This window comes from Salvelinus alpinus, chromosome 7 (genome assembly GCF_045679555.1).
Source record: "Salvelinus alpinus chromosome 7, SLU_Salpinus.1, whole genome shotgun sequence".
NCBI classification, from domain to species: Eukaryota; Metazoa; Chordata; class Actinopteri; order Salmoniformes; family Salmonidae; genus Salvelinus; species Salvelinus alpinus.
In genome coordinates, this window is record NC_092092.1 from 71,109,918 (window position 1) to 71,123,991 (window position 14,074).

Genomic DNA, 14,074 nt, shown 5'->3' on the forward strand with positions numbered 1-14,074 from the left:
TACCATATAATCACCCAAAACACAAACATACCCCATGTCACACCCTGACCTAACTAAAATAATAAAGAAAACCAAGAATACTAAGGCCAGGGCGTGACAGTACAACGCAAAACACCAAATAATGCAGAATTAGGCCGATACCCGCTAATTATCAAAAACCAGAAAAGAGTCGTTAAATTCTACAACCACCTAAAAGGAAGCGATTCCCAAACCTTCCATAACAAAGCCATCACCTACAGAGAGATTAATCTGGAGAAAAGTCCTCTAAGCAAGCTGGTCCTGGTGCTCTGTTCACAAACACAAGCAGACCCTACAGAGCCCCAGGACAGCAACACAATTAGACCCAACCAAATCATAAGTAAACAAATAGATAATTACTTGAGACATTGGAAAGAATTAACAAAAAAGCTGAGCAAACTAGAATGCTATTTGGCCCTAAACACTGAGTGCACAGTGGCAGAATATCTGACCACTGTGACTGACACAAAATTAAGGAAAGCTTTGACTATGTACAGACTCTGAACATCGCCTTGCTATTGAGAAAGGCTGCCATAGGCAGACCTGGCTCTCAAGTAACTCAGGCTTTGTGCACACTGCCCACAACATGAGGTGAAAACTGAGGTGCACTTCATAACCTCCTGCCAAATGTATGACCATATTAAAGACATATTTCCTTCTGATTATACAGACCCAACAAATCCAGTTTTGACAAACTCCCATATCTATTGGGGGAAATACCCGTGTGCAATCACAGCAGACCTGTTGCCACAAGAAAAGGGCAACAAGTGAAGAACAAACAGCTTTGTAAATACAACCCATATTTATGTTTTTTTATTTTTCCTTTTGTACTCAAACTATTTGCACATCGTTACAACCCTGTATATAGACATAATATGACATCTTTATTCTTTTGGAACTTTTGTGAGTGTAACACTGTTACATTTTTATTGATTATTTCACTTTTGTTTATTATCTATTTCACTTGCTTTGCCAATGTAAACATTTTTCCCATGACACTAAAGCCCCTTATATTGATTTAATTGATAATTGGAGATTTCCGAGTTCCCAATTGTTTTGAAGACTAATGTGGTTAGCTGATACGTAAAATAACTATCCATGCGTTGTAACTAAGATATGGCATGTAACAGCAACGCCTGGGCAGAGGACCGCATAGTTTGGTTTTGACCTTCCAAAGATGGCGTATTTATAATTCTAACTTTCGGCTTTTGCAACTGACGCAATGACGTCCCCCACCGTACAATCAATTCGCGTATGAAAACAATAAACAACCCTGAGAAACGGTGAAACGCGAGATATGCAAGAGAACCTGTCGCCAAGTTTAGACAGAAATACCGTTAAAAGAGGAACTGAAACAACAAGTATAACGTCTTGTAAAACGACGTTGGACTCATCGGTCCTGACACAAAGGATTTCCGAGAGACGGGTTACCCCCTTCCTTAGCCCCCTACTAGGCTCTAACGTTAGCTAGCCAGCCAGTCCTGTAGCTCCTTCTTCGTTAGTACACTTTGTTTTATTTGTTATGCAGTTGCCGGAGGACTATTTTCGCATTCGTTTTCCTCCATCGCCTCATCGCTCCCTCACCCTGAACTCGCTGGCCCTATGTCTCGCTGGCTTTTCCCCTGGTCAGGCTCAATCAAGAAGCGGGCCTGTCGGTACCTCTTACAGCATTACCTCGGTCACTTCTTTCAAGAACGACTGAGTTTGGAACAGCTGAGTTTGGATCTGTACAATGGTAGTGGTGTCATCAAAGAAATCAACATCGATGTTTGGGTGAGTTAGTCAAAGTAGTAAGGCCGTTTAGCTGTCATGAAACAACTGGTCCCTTTTGTGTGTTCCCATGCACTCCGACCCTCAACTTTTTTGAAATTTCAGGACTTGAGTATAACAACAATATCAACGCATTTTCGTGAGTTCAAGGAACAGTAGTTCCGATAAATATTTTTGTCAGCATCTGATTGGAAAATAACTCGCCTCATCCAGTGTCCCTGCAGTTCAGTTGAAATATACTGTATATGACTTAGGTCTCGCAAACTCACTCACTTTCAATCTGCACATCAGACAAAACCATTGCCTGACGCCATTTCCACCAGCTGTTTATTGTAGGACACGGTGTTTCTTTTTCCAACTTCATCTTCCACTCATCTCTATTCATTTCTCATCGCCCATTTCCTTCCTTCCCTCCCCCCAGGCGGTCAACGAGCTCTTGGAGTCTCTTGGGGCTCCACTTGAGATTGTGGATGGGTTTGTGAGCAGCATAGAGGTGACAATTCCCTGGTCAGCTCTTGTCACTGACCACTGCACCCTCGTCATCTCAGGCCTTCAGATAACATGCAGACCCAAGTACAGGACCAGTAAGTCTCAGCCTGACAGCCAGTCTTACCTTGTTATTGATAGAGCTCCTGTTCCTGTCACTGCCTCAGGTCTATCAGGTTCAGGAAGGAAGTTGTGGTAACCATTGTTTAGCTAGCTACCTTTTAGAATGTCATTGTCAACCAAGACAAATACAGTTGTCTAGTACTAGCTAACTCTTTGTTGTAAACCAATGTCAGAGCTCAAGAGAAGATGTTGCACTATCCCAGGCCCACATTTTTCAGAGCCAGCTACAAACCAATTAACAAATGACTGTTGCTCAGTCATACAGTACAGTATGTCCATGAGTCATCACTTAGCATTGATTACAGTCACTGAATTATGCCTTGTTTTTTTCGTCTACGTGTAGGTGGGGGTTTGGACTCCCAGGGCTGGTCCACATGCATGACCTCCAGCATGCAGCTGGCCCAGGAGTGCCTAAAGGACCCCCCTGAGGCGTCCGAAGAGCCGCCCGCTCCACTGGAGGGCTTGGAGATGTTTGCACAAACTATTGAGACTGGTGAGTCAATGTGTAGGCCTTGTTTGCACGTGTGCATGGCAGTGAAAAGCATTCACCTGTTTTCCTGTAGTTGGTTATAGTGCCTTTTTGAAGATAACATATTTGTTCAGTTGTTTTCAAACTGCTGAGTCGGTTGTGTACCATCAAGTCCAAGCTTGTGAAGTAAGGACTCATATCACATCACTGGTGTCCCTTGTTAGTGTCTTTGTGACCAATATGCTTAGTGATAATGGATGTCCCTGTTTGTGTTGTGTTGCAGTCCTGCGTCGGATTAAGGTCACCCTCCTGGACACCATCATCCGAATCGAGCACCAGCCCCTGGACATGGAGATGGGCATTGCCTTAGAGGTGCACATCAAACGGTATGTTGGTTCTCACCACACTGACACTCACACTTCCTGTAGTGGGCTGTTCACCTTTGACCGGTTTAGAAGTCAGGATGGAAAGGAGATAAGGAAACACTTGATTCAAACTTGCAATGCCAAACAGTCACTGGATTTGTCTGTAGATCCAAAGAGAACCTTTGAACCTAGGAGAAGCTTCACTATCTTTGGTAAAGCTTGTATGGTGAATGTGTGTGGTGGGTGTTTTGGCTGAGGTTGAAGGTTATATTGTGTTATTGTGCTGAGTGCTCATCTCTGCCCCCGGTGGCTGTGTGGTGCGCTGTAGGCTGGAGTACTGTGACGAGGCGGTACGGGACCCCAGCCAGACGGTGCCTGTGGACATCCACCAGCCCCCTGCCTTCCTGCACAAGATCCTCCAGCTCAGCTCTGTTCAACTGCTGTACGAGACCACCGGAGGGCCCCAGGTAGCATACAGTTTCACATTGACCATGGCACTTATCAACCCCCTCATGTACACTGTCACTCTCACATGCATATACTCACATTGGGTCCCAATATAACACACAGCTCTTATAGAGACTAAATATTAACTTAGAAACTACTCACATACACTCATACAGTATTTCCTCTCGCTCTCCCTCTAGTGTGAGAGGCAATATGAGACTTGGGGCTGACAGACTCTACCAACCAGTGGTGCTAAGGGTTAACCCTGCTAATCTTTCTCTCCTCAGGGTCCTTTAAGAGCTGACACCACTGGCTCAGCCTCAGCCAGCGAAGAGGAAGTTGAGGAGGAGGAGAATGACCCACCAGCCGCCCCTACCTCCCTCCCTCCGGCCACCCAGCGGCCCCTCCTCATCGGCAGCTGCTCTGGCTTCATGGAGACCACAGTCAAGATCAAACAGAACGACATGCTGCCTGGACCTAAGGTGTGTGTGTCTGTCTGTCAGTGTGTTTGTATGTGGTTTGGTTCACTTCCTTCCTGTGTGCTTAACCTAGATTTTAAGAACACAGTTTTGCTTTTGTCTTGTTCTGTCTCTGTTATTACAGCCAATTGTCTCTCCTTATCTTTCAGTTGGAGCTGGATGGGAAGGTGGGCTGCCTCCACCTGCTGCTCTCTCCAGACCAGATCACTCACCTGACCGACCTTCTGTCTGCCCTCTGCATCGACACAGGTGAGTAAAGAAAGTGGTTTACCTGTACCTCCCCACCTGCATTCCACCTACACTGAGTACCGATATACAAAACATTATGAACTGCTCTTTTCATGACATAGACTGACCATGTAAATCCAGGTGAAAGCTATGAGCCCTTATTGATGTCCCTTGTTAAATCCACTTCAATCAGTGTATATGAAGGGGAGGAGGCATGTTAAAGAAGGATTTTTAAGCCTTGATACAATTGAGACATGGATTGTGTATGTGTGCCATTCAGAGGGTGAAAGGGCAAGATACCCTGTTCAAAGGCACTTAAATATTGTATGGTAGTAGGTGCCAGACGCAGCAGCGGTTTGTGTCAAGAACTGCAACGCTGCTGGGTTTTTCATGCTCAACAGTTTCCGTGTGTATCAGAATGGTCCACCACCCAAATGACATCCAGCCAACTTGACACAACTGTGGATTCCCTGTGGAATGCTTTCGACACCGTGTAGAGTCCATGCTCTGATGAATAGAGGCTGTTCTGAAGGGGGGTGAAACGTAATATTAGGAAGGTGTTCTAAATGTTTTATACAGTTAGTGTATGTGTCTTAGTTCCACATCCTAATGTCATTGACAGTGGAACAAAACTCAGTGTCTTTTAACCATGCACATCTTCATCCACACTGTGTACTACATAGCCTGTATGATTCCTCCCTGTCTATCCTACCAGAGCCTGTATGATTCCTCCCTGTCTATCCTACCAGAGCCTGTATGATTCCTCCCTGTCTATCCTACCAGAGCCTGTATGATTCCTCCCTGTCTATCCTACCAGAGCCTGTATGATTCCTCCCTGTCTATCCTACCAGAGCCTGTATGATTCCTCCCTGTCTATCCTACCAGAGCCTGTATGATTCCTCCCTGTCTATCCTACCAGAATCTGTATGATTCCTTCCTGTCTATCCTACCAGAGCCTGTATGATTCCTCCCTGTCTATCCTACCAGAGCCTGTATGATTCCTCCCTGTCTATCCTACCAGAGCCTGTATGATTCCTCCCTGTCTATCCTACCAGAGCCTGTATGATTCCTCCCTGTCTATCCTACCAGAGCCTGTATGATTCCTCCCTGTCTATCCTACCAGAGCCTGTATGATTCCTCCCTGTCTATCCTACCAGAGCCTGTATGATTCCTCCCTGTCTATCCTACCAGAGCCTGTATGATTCCTCCCTGTCTATCCTACCAGAATCTGTATGATTCCTTCCTGTCTATCCTACCAGAGCCTGTATGATTCCTCCTGGTCTATCCTACCAGACCCTGTATGATTCCTCCTGGTCTATCCTACCAGACCCTGTATGATTCCTCCTGGTCTATCCTACCAGAGCCTGTATGATTCCTCCTGGTCTATCCTACCAGAGCCTGTATGATTCCTCCTTGTCTATCCTACCAGAGCCTGTATGATTCCTCCCTGTCTATCCTACCAGAGCCTGTATGATTCCTCCCTGTCTATCCTACCAGAGCCTGTATGATTCCTCCCTGTCTATCCTACCAGAGCCTGTATGATTCCTTCCTGTCTATCCTACCAGAGCCTGTATGATTCCTTCCTGTCTATCCTACCAGAGCCTGTATGATTCCTTCCTGTCTATCCTACCAGAGCCTGTATGATTCCTTCCCGTCTATCTTACCAGAGCCTGTATGATTCCTTCCTGTCTTTCCTACCAGAGCCTGTATGATTCCTTCCTGTCTATCCTACCAGAGCCTGTATGATTCCTCCCTGTCTATCCTACCAGAGCCTGTATGATTCCTCCCTGTCTATCCTACCAGAGCCTGTATGATTCCTTCCTGTCTATCCTACCAGAGCCTGTATGATTCCTTCCTGTCTATCCTACTAGAGCCTGTATGATTCCTTCCTGTCTATCTTACCAGAGCCTGTATGATTCCTTCTTGTCTATCATACCAGAGCCTGTATGATTCCTTCCTGTCTATCCTACCAGAGCCTGTATGATTCCTTCCTGTCTATCCTACCAGAGCCTGTATGATTCCTTCCTGTCTATCCTACCAGAGCCTGTATGATTCCTCCCTGTCTATCCTACCAGAGCCTGTATGATTCCTCCCTGTCTATCCTACCAGAGCCTGTATGATTCCTCCCTGTCTATCCTACCAGAGCCTGTATGATTCCTCCCTGTCTATCCTACCAGAGCCTGTATGATTCCTCCCTGTCTATCCTACCAGAGCCTGTATGATTCCTCCCTGTCTATCCTACCAGAGCCTGTATGATTCCTCCCTGTCTATCCTACCAGAGCCTGTATGATTCCTCCCTGTCTATCCTACCAGAGCCTGTATGATTCCTCCCTGTCTATCCTACCAGAGCCTGTATGATTATTCCCTGTCTATCCTACCAGAGCCTGTATGATTATTCCCTGTCTATCCTACCAGACCCTGTATGATTCCTCCCTGTCTATCCTACCAGAGCCTGTATGATTATTCTCTGTCTATCCTACCAGAGCCTGTATGATTCCTCCCTGTCTATCCTACCAGAGCCTGTATGATTATTCCCTGTCTATCCTACCAGAGCCTGTATGATTCCTCCCTGTCTATCCTACCAGACCCTGTATGATTCCTCTCTGTCTATCCTACCAGAGCCTGTATGATTATTCCCTGTCTATCCTACCAGACCCTGTATGATTCCGCCCTGTCTATCCTACCAGAGCCTGTATGATTATTTCCTGTCTATCCTACCAGAGCCTGTATGATTCCTCCCTGTCTATCCTACCAGAGCCTGTATGATTCCTCCCTGTCTATCCTACCAGAGCCTGTATGATTCCTCCCTGTCTATCCTACCAGAGCCTGTATGATTCCTCCCTGTCTATCCTACCAGACCCTGTATGATTCCTCCCTGTCTATCCTACCAGAGCCTGTATGATTATTCCCTGTCTATCCTACCAGACCCTGTATGATTCCTCCCTGTCTATCCTACCAGACCCTGTATGATTCCTCCCTGTCTATCCTACCAGACCCTGTATGATTCCTCCCTGTCTATCCTACCAGACCCTGTATGATTCCTCCCTGTCTATCCTACCAGACCCTGTATGATTCTTCCCTGTCTATCCTACCAGACCCTGTATGATTCCTCCCTGTCTATCCTACCAGAGCCTGAAGCCAGTGGTGCTGGGGTTCACAGCCGTCCCCTGGACTCTGAGGACCTGCGTCTGATAGAGGAGGACTTGAGCAAACAGTTGAGCTCCAGCCCCGGAGATAGAGATCCGGACTGGGATGAAGAGCCCGACATGGAGCCCTACCTCACCGGTCTGGAGAACGGGGGTATGTTGGTTAGTCGAGGGCAGCTATAGTTGGAATGCAATATGGAGGCTAGTGAATTTGTGGTCACATTAGCTTTTGTTTGCTGCTGCATAATTTGCGTTCTTGGCATTTCTGTGAGAGATTAGTTGAACTAGACATGTGAAGCATAATGCACCTTTTCTCTGTTTACTCTCTCTCTCTTTCAGATATGTTCTTCTCCATGGGTCCTGGTATGACTAGCAGTGTGACGTCAGCGCTCTCTGGCAGCTCTCTCTCCGACAGCATGGCGTCGTCTACACACAGCCAGGCTAGCTACGCCCAGGGCTTACCACAGGGTCCCAGGCGTTATCCTGTACCAGGATCACTATCCAGCCTGCCCCAGTGTAACCGAATACCAGGTAACACTCACAGCATCTTACTACACTGTTTTGTACACATTTCACAGATATCAAAATCTATATTATACAACCTATCTTCCTGATTCATCTTATTAACCCCTCGTCCAGGGCGAAGTAGCCAATCTGAGCCCCTGAAACCAGAGGCATTGCTCCGCTTCTCGCTTGGCGGGCTCACCCTAACCCTACTGGAGCAGGAACCACACACCGGGCCGGACGGAGTGTCCTCATTGACCCAGGTGTCTCGGGTGTTCTTCCGGGAGCTGGCCTTCTTCAAAGACAGCATGTTCAGCGAGAGAGACTTCCACCACCTCAGAGCTAGCTTCGCTAAAGCCTGCCCCCACTCACACCTCAGGTACAAACACACAAAGCCTCTTCAACATTGGCCACCACTCCTCAGATATACCAACAAACCTGCCTGCCCTACATACCCGTAAATAATCATTTGCTCTATCTCTCAGGATGACTGGAGCAGCAGTACAGGTGGCGTGTGAGATGCGCAGTGCAGGTCGCCACTCCCGTGCTGTGACCTCTGACCTATCCTTCAGTAGGCTAGAGCTGCTTGAGTGTCTCTGGGAGCCAGGAAAGCCCCAATACACTGAGGTAGGACAGGGGCTGTTATTTGAGATGATCTGAGGACTTTTACACACCATTCAACATAACAGTGTGCTACAGCAGGGGTTAGCATTGCCCAGGATATAACTCTTCACTCCTCTTTCCTCCCTCTCTAGTTGCTCCAGTTCCAGCGTGCTGGGATGTTCACAGTGGGAGCTACAGCCAGACCCTGTGCACAGCTACACTACAGTCTCACAGAGAAACACCTGCGCAAGGTAAACCAGGACAGTGTCCATGTTGTGTGTTGGCGTCATGTTCAAAAGCTAATATGTCATTAATTCAGTCTGTTTTGGTCGCATCTGTTAGCCTGCTACCCCCTCCTCCTGAAATGTCAATGTCTCTGTATTGCAGGGGAGGCAGCGTGTGCTGCGTAGAGACAGTGTAGTGAGGGTAGAGTTGGGAGAGCTGAGTGCTGAGTTGGACCTGGACATACTGAGTCGACTGGAGCCTCTGAGCAGAGCCTGGAGCCACTGTCCCACACAGACAGGAGGAGGATCCGTCCACACAGAGGTAAACACTTAGAAAGCCATCAGCCACTAAGGACCCGTCCACACAGAGGTAAACACTTAGCAAGCCATCAGCCACTAAGATGAGCCATTTTAATAATGATTAATAAGGATTTTGATATGCCTGCCTCACAATTGAAGTTAAATTGCAGGTTTGCTTTGTTTAGATTTTTTATTTGAATATTCTCCCTTCTTTTTCCTCTCCAACTCCTCTCCCATCCCTCTCTCAGACCCAGAGCAGTGAGCTGCACTCCTCTCTCTCCCTCCTCTCGCCCCACGCCATCCTCAAGCTCCGCTTCCCCATCCCGGACCTCCGGCCGCTCCCCTTCCGACGCCCGCCTTCCCAGAGAGCCATGCGGCAGGAGACCCTGGTACTGGAGCTGTGTGACCTGGATATCTGCTCCCAGGAGGGCCTTGACCTCCAGCCAGATCACCATGCACCCCCTGGCCCCTCCCACGGCTCCCTCACACAGCTATTGGAGGCCAGCTTCAGTGACATGCACGGTGAGGAACACACACACCGTCAAATATACATACACACACAGTAACACTCACATTTTGAGCAATTGTTTGTTCATTGTCTCTCTCAGGAACGTATGAGGGCTGGGAGGGAGGCTCCTTCCCCTGTATCAGAGTCAAGAAGAGTCAAGACTCCATGGCCAAGTGAGTGTGTTTCTGGGACATGTGTTTTAGGAGAGTTTGTTTCACTTGCTGTGTCACTTTAATTGAATGTCTTTCATCAAAAACATACTGTACACCAATTCCACAGCTGGATAGTATACATCTCCCTGTCTTTCTTTGTCTATCTCCCTCTCTCCAGACTGTCAGTGCGTGTGAGTGGAGGAGAGGGTCTGGGGTCAGCATTAGGGGGGGTAGGGGTGGGTCTGATGAGGGACCTGGGGTCCATGTCGTTTGAGAACCCCTGTGAACTCCGAGAGAAGACCAGCTCTCCCTTCTCCTCCAACCGCACCATGTTCGAGACTGAGGAGGTACCGCACCATCCCATCACAAACACCTAGACTCCTCTCTCACCCCTGGCCATCCCTCTCTCACCCCTGGCCATCCCTCTCTCACCCCTGGCCATCCCTCTCTCACCCCTGGCCATCCCTCTCTCACCCCTGGCCATCCCTCTCTCACCCCTGGCCATCCCTCTCTCACCCCTGGCCATCCCTCTCTCACCCCTGGCCATCCCTCTCTCACCCCTGGCCATCCCTCTCTCACCCCTGGCCATCCCTTTGCATGTAAATCTCGCATGGCTCAAAGTGGAACATCCATACTTGTTTTTGTAAGAAGTGTTGACAAGCTGAATGCACTGAGCTGTATGTTTAAACTACTAGCACACAGCTCGGACACCCATGCATACCCCACAAGAAATGCCACCAAAGGTCTCTTCACAGTACTACATAGAGCCATGGCTACATTGAACTCTATTCCACATCAGGTAACTGATTATAAGCAGTAGAATCATATTTCAAAAAACTGATAAAAATACACCTTATGGAACAGCAGTGTCTGTGAAGAGATACACACAGGTACAGACACATGCATATGCACACACACTCATATATATATATATATATATATATATATATATATATATATATATATATATACACACACACACACGTACAGTACAGTACCAGTCAAATGTTTGGACACTCCTACTCATTCAAGGGTTTTTCTTTATTTTTAGTTGTAGAATAATAGTGAAGACATCAACATTATGAAATAATAAATATGGAATCATGTAGTAACCAAAAAAGTATTAAACAAATCAAAATATATTTTAGATTCTTCAAAGTAGCCACCCTTTGCCTTGATGACAGCTTTGCACACACTTGGCATTCGCTCAACCAGCTTCACCTGGAACGCTTTTCCAACAGTCTAGAAGGAGTGCCCACATGTGCTGAAGACATGTTGGCTACTTTTCCTTCACTCTGCGGTCCAACTCATCCCAAACTATCTCAATCGGGTTGAGGTCGGGTGATTGTGGAGGCCAGGTCATCTGATGCAGCACTTCATCACTCTCCTTCTTGGTCAAATAGCCCTTACACAGCCTGGAGGAGTGTTGGGTCATTGTCGTGTTAAAAAAACAAATGATAGTCCCACTAAGTGCAAACCAGATGGGATGGTGTATCGCTGCAAAATGCTGTGGTAGCCATGCTGGTTAAGTGTGTCTTGAATTCTAAATAAATCACTGACAGTGTCACAAGCAAAGCCCCCACACAACATACCACCACCTCAATGCTTCACAGTGGGAACCACACATGCGGAGATCATCCGTTCACCTACTCTGCATCTCACAAAGACACTGCGGTTGGAACCAAAAATCGCACATTTGGACTCAGACCAAAGGACAGATTTCCATCGGTCTAATATCCATTGTTCATGTTTCTTGGCCCAAGCAAGTCTCTTCTTATTGGTGTCCTTTAGTAGTGGTTTCTTTGCAGTAACTGGACCATGAAGGCCTGATTCACGCAGTCTCCTCTGAACAGTTGATGTTGATGTGTTTGTTACTACATTTATTTGGGCTGTAATCTGAGGTGCGGTTAACTCTAATGAACTTATCCTCTGCAGAAGAGGTAACTCTGGGTCTTCCTTTTCTGTGGTGCTTGATGTTTTTTGCAACTGCACTTGAAGAAACTTTCAAAGTTCTTGAGATTTTCCGAATTGACTGACCTTCATGTCTTAAAGTAATGATGGACTGTCATTTCTCTTTGCTTATTTGAGCTGTTGTTGCCATAATATGGACTTGGTCTTTTACCAAATAGGGCTATCTTCTGTATACCACCTCTAGGGTTGCACATTTTGGGGAATATTCAGAGGTGGACATTTTCTGTGGGAATTAACGGGAATATATGGGAACCATTTAAATGTAGATGTTTTTTGCATTGGATATATTTACCATATATGGAGACAGAAACAAGCCTTTTAGCTTATCATAAGTAGACATAATTGCAAATGATTATCCTTCCAATAGATTTTCCAAAAAATATTTAAGTTACAAATTGAACTTTTAATTAAATGAGTTGACTCTTCAAATGGGAGGATTTCACTGAACAACTAAAGGGAATATTGAACAATCCCCAGTGATCCATGGCATCTCTCAAAAAGTCACTTTCCAACCCTGTTGAGGATGGCTCGTTGTCAGGCTCAAAAAGCCTCAAGTTTGCCAGGATGGCCACCAATTTTTTTTTTTTTGGGGTGTGATGTGAGGGTAGAACTCCTCCACTTTAGACCAAGCAGCGTTCATGTTCGCAGCATTGTCTGTCACCAGTGCAAATACCTTCTGTGGTCCAAGGTCATTGATGACCGCCTTCAGCTCATCTGCAATGTAGGGACCAGTGTGTCTGTTGTCCCTTGTGTCTGTGCTCTTGTAGAATACTGGTTGAGGGGTGGAGATGATGTAGTTAATTATTCCTTGCCCACCAACATTTGACCACCCGTCAGAGATGATTGCAATACAGTCTGCTTTCTCTATGATTGCTTGACCTTCACTTGAATTCTGTTGAACTCTGCATCCAGCAAATGAGTAGATAAAGCATGTCTGGTTGGAGGAGTGTATGCTGGGTGAAGAACATTCAGAAATCTCTTCCAATACACATTGCCTGTGAGCATTAGAGGTGAACCAGTTGCATACACCCTCGAGCAAGACATTCATCAGCATTTCTCTGACTACGTTCCTCCATTGAGTCAAAAAAACTTCTGATTCCAGGAGGACCATGAGCTGTTGCTATCGATAAGGTGTCTGATTCATCATTTTCACCTCGAATAGAAGTAGAGAGACTTTTGCCAGAGGTTGCTTGTTGTGAGCGCTGAGGGAACTTTATGCACTTGGCCAGATGATTCTGCATCTTTGTTGCATTCTTCACATATGATTTGGCACAGTATTTGCAAATGTACACAGCTTTTCCTTCTACATTAGCTGCAGTGAAATGTCTCCACACATCAGATAGTGCCGTGGCATTTTCCTGTAAAGATTAGGGAAAAAATTTGGAAGAAAACCCCAAATACAATTCCATGTACAGATAAATAGTTAAACAGCTAGATTAAACAACTCCTTTTGTAAGATAAATGTTTTAAAATTAAACATGTATGGAAACAGGTGCGTTAGCAGGCTCAAGCAAGCTAAAACCCACATGGTAGCAAAAACTAACTAGCAGAAATTGTTAACAAGTTAAATGATTTAAACACACTTTGCTGTAGGCTACTATTTACTAGTTAACAAAAAAATAATGTATGTCACATAAAATATCTTCACCCCACCCAGTATTGTAATCAAAAAGCATGTAAAGAAAGCATGTAGTCCTTGGCTCAGACAGTGTAGTAGTGTGGGCTCAATAGCAACTCATTAGTGTGCAAGATCTTGAGAATCAGCTGTACATGTGATGGAAGAGTGCACTGCACATGTGATGGAAGAAGGCACTGTGCTTGCAGGGGGTTGCAATTCCATTGAATTGGGGATAGTTTAACCAAAATATGCCACAAAACCTAGAATTGCCTTCTCTGTATCCCACAAAAAAGGTTCACTGTTATAAGATCACTTTTTTGAAGAATTTAATTTAATTGAACTTCCCATGGAAAGATTCCGGAAGAATTCTGAAAATTTACCGGAAAGTTTCTGACCCTTTGCAACCCTAACCACCCCTACCTTGTCACAACAACTGATTGGCTCAAACGCATTAAGAAGGAAAGAAATTCCACAAATTAACTTTTAACAAGGCACTCCTGTTGAAATGCATTCCAGGTGACTACCTCATGAAGTTGGTTGAGAGAATGCCAAGAGGGTGCAAAGCTGTCATCAAGGCAAAGGGTGGCTACTTTGAAGAATCTCAAATATATATAGATTTGTTTAACACTTTTTTTTGGTTACTACATGATTCAATATGTGTTA

At 45.8% G+C, this 14,074-nt stretch overlaps 1 protein-coding gene across 1 annotated transcript in view; it reads left to right on the top strand.

Annotated features, from left to right (window-relative positions):
• The first annotated feature begins 1,241 nt into the window (after positions 1 to 1,241).
• The window catches only part of LOC139581582 (autophagy-related protein 2 homolog A-like), a 48,312-nt gene continuing 35,479 nt past the window's right edge, over positions 1,242 to 14,074 (top strand). Inside the window, exons 1-16 of the mRNA XM_071411507.1 lie at positions 1,242 to 1,791; positions 2,210 to 2,372; positions 2,741 to 2,890; positions 3,150 to 3,252; positions 3,560 to 3,698; positions 3,966 to 4,160; positions 4,307 to 4,406; positions 7,515 to 7,685; positions 7,871 to 8,062; positions 8,171 to 8,414; positions 8,521 to 8,662; positions 8,791 to 8,889; positions 9,026 to 9,184; positions 9,411 to 9,684; positions 9,771 to 9,843; positions 10,001 to 10,169. Coding sequence (XP_071267608.1) covers positions 1,621 to 1,791; positions 2,210 to 2,372; positions 2,741 to 2,890; positions 3,150 to 3,252; positions 3,560 to 3,698; positions 3,966 to 4,160; positions 4,307 to 4,406; positions 7,515 to 7,685; positions 7,871 to 8,062; positions 8,171 to 8,414; positions 8,521 to 8,662; positions 8,791 to 8,889; positions 9,026 to 9,184; positions 9,411 to 9,684; positions 9,771 to 9,843; positions 10,001 to 10,169 — 2,544 coding nt within the window. The 5' untranslated portion in view covers positions 1,242 to 1,620. The remainder of the gene's footprint in view (positions 1,792 to 2,209; positions 2,373 to 2,740; positions 2,891 to 3,149; positions 3,253 to 3,559; positions 3,699 to 3,965; positions 4,161 to 4,306; positions 4,407 to 7,514; positions 7,686 to 7,870; positions 8,063 to 8,170; positions 8,415 to 8,520; positions 8,663 to 8,790; positions 8,890 to 9,025; positions 9,185 to 9,410; positions 9,685 to 9,770; positions 9,844 to 10,000; positions 10,170 to 14,074) is intronic.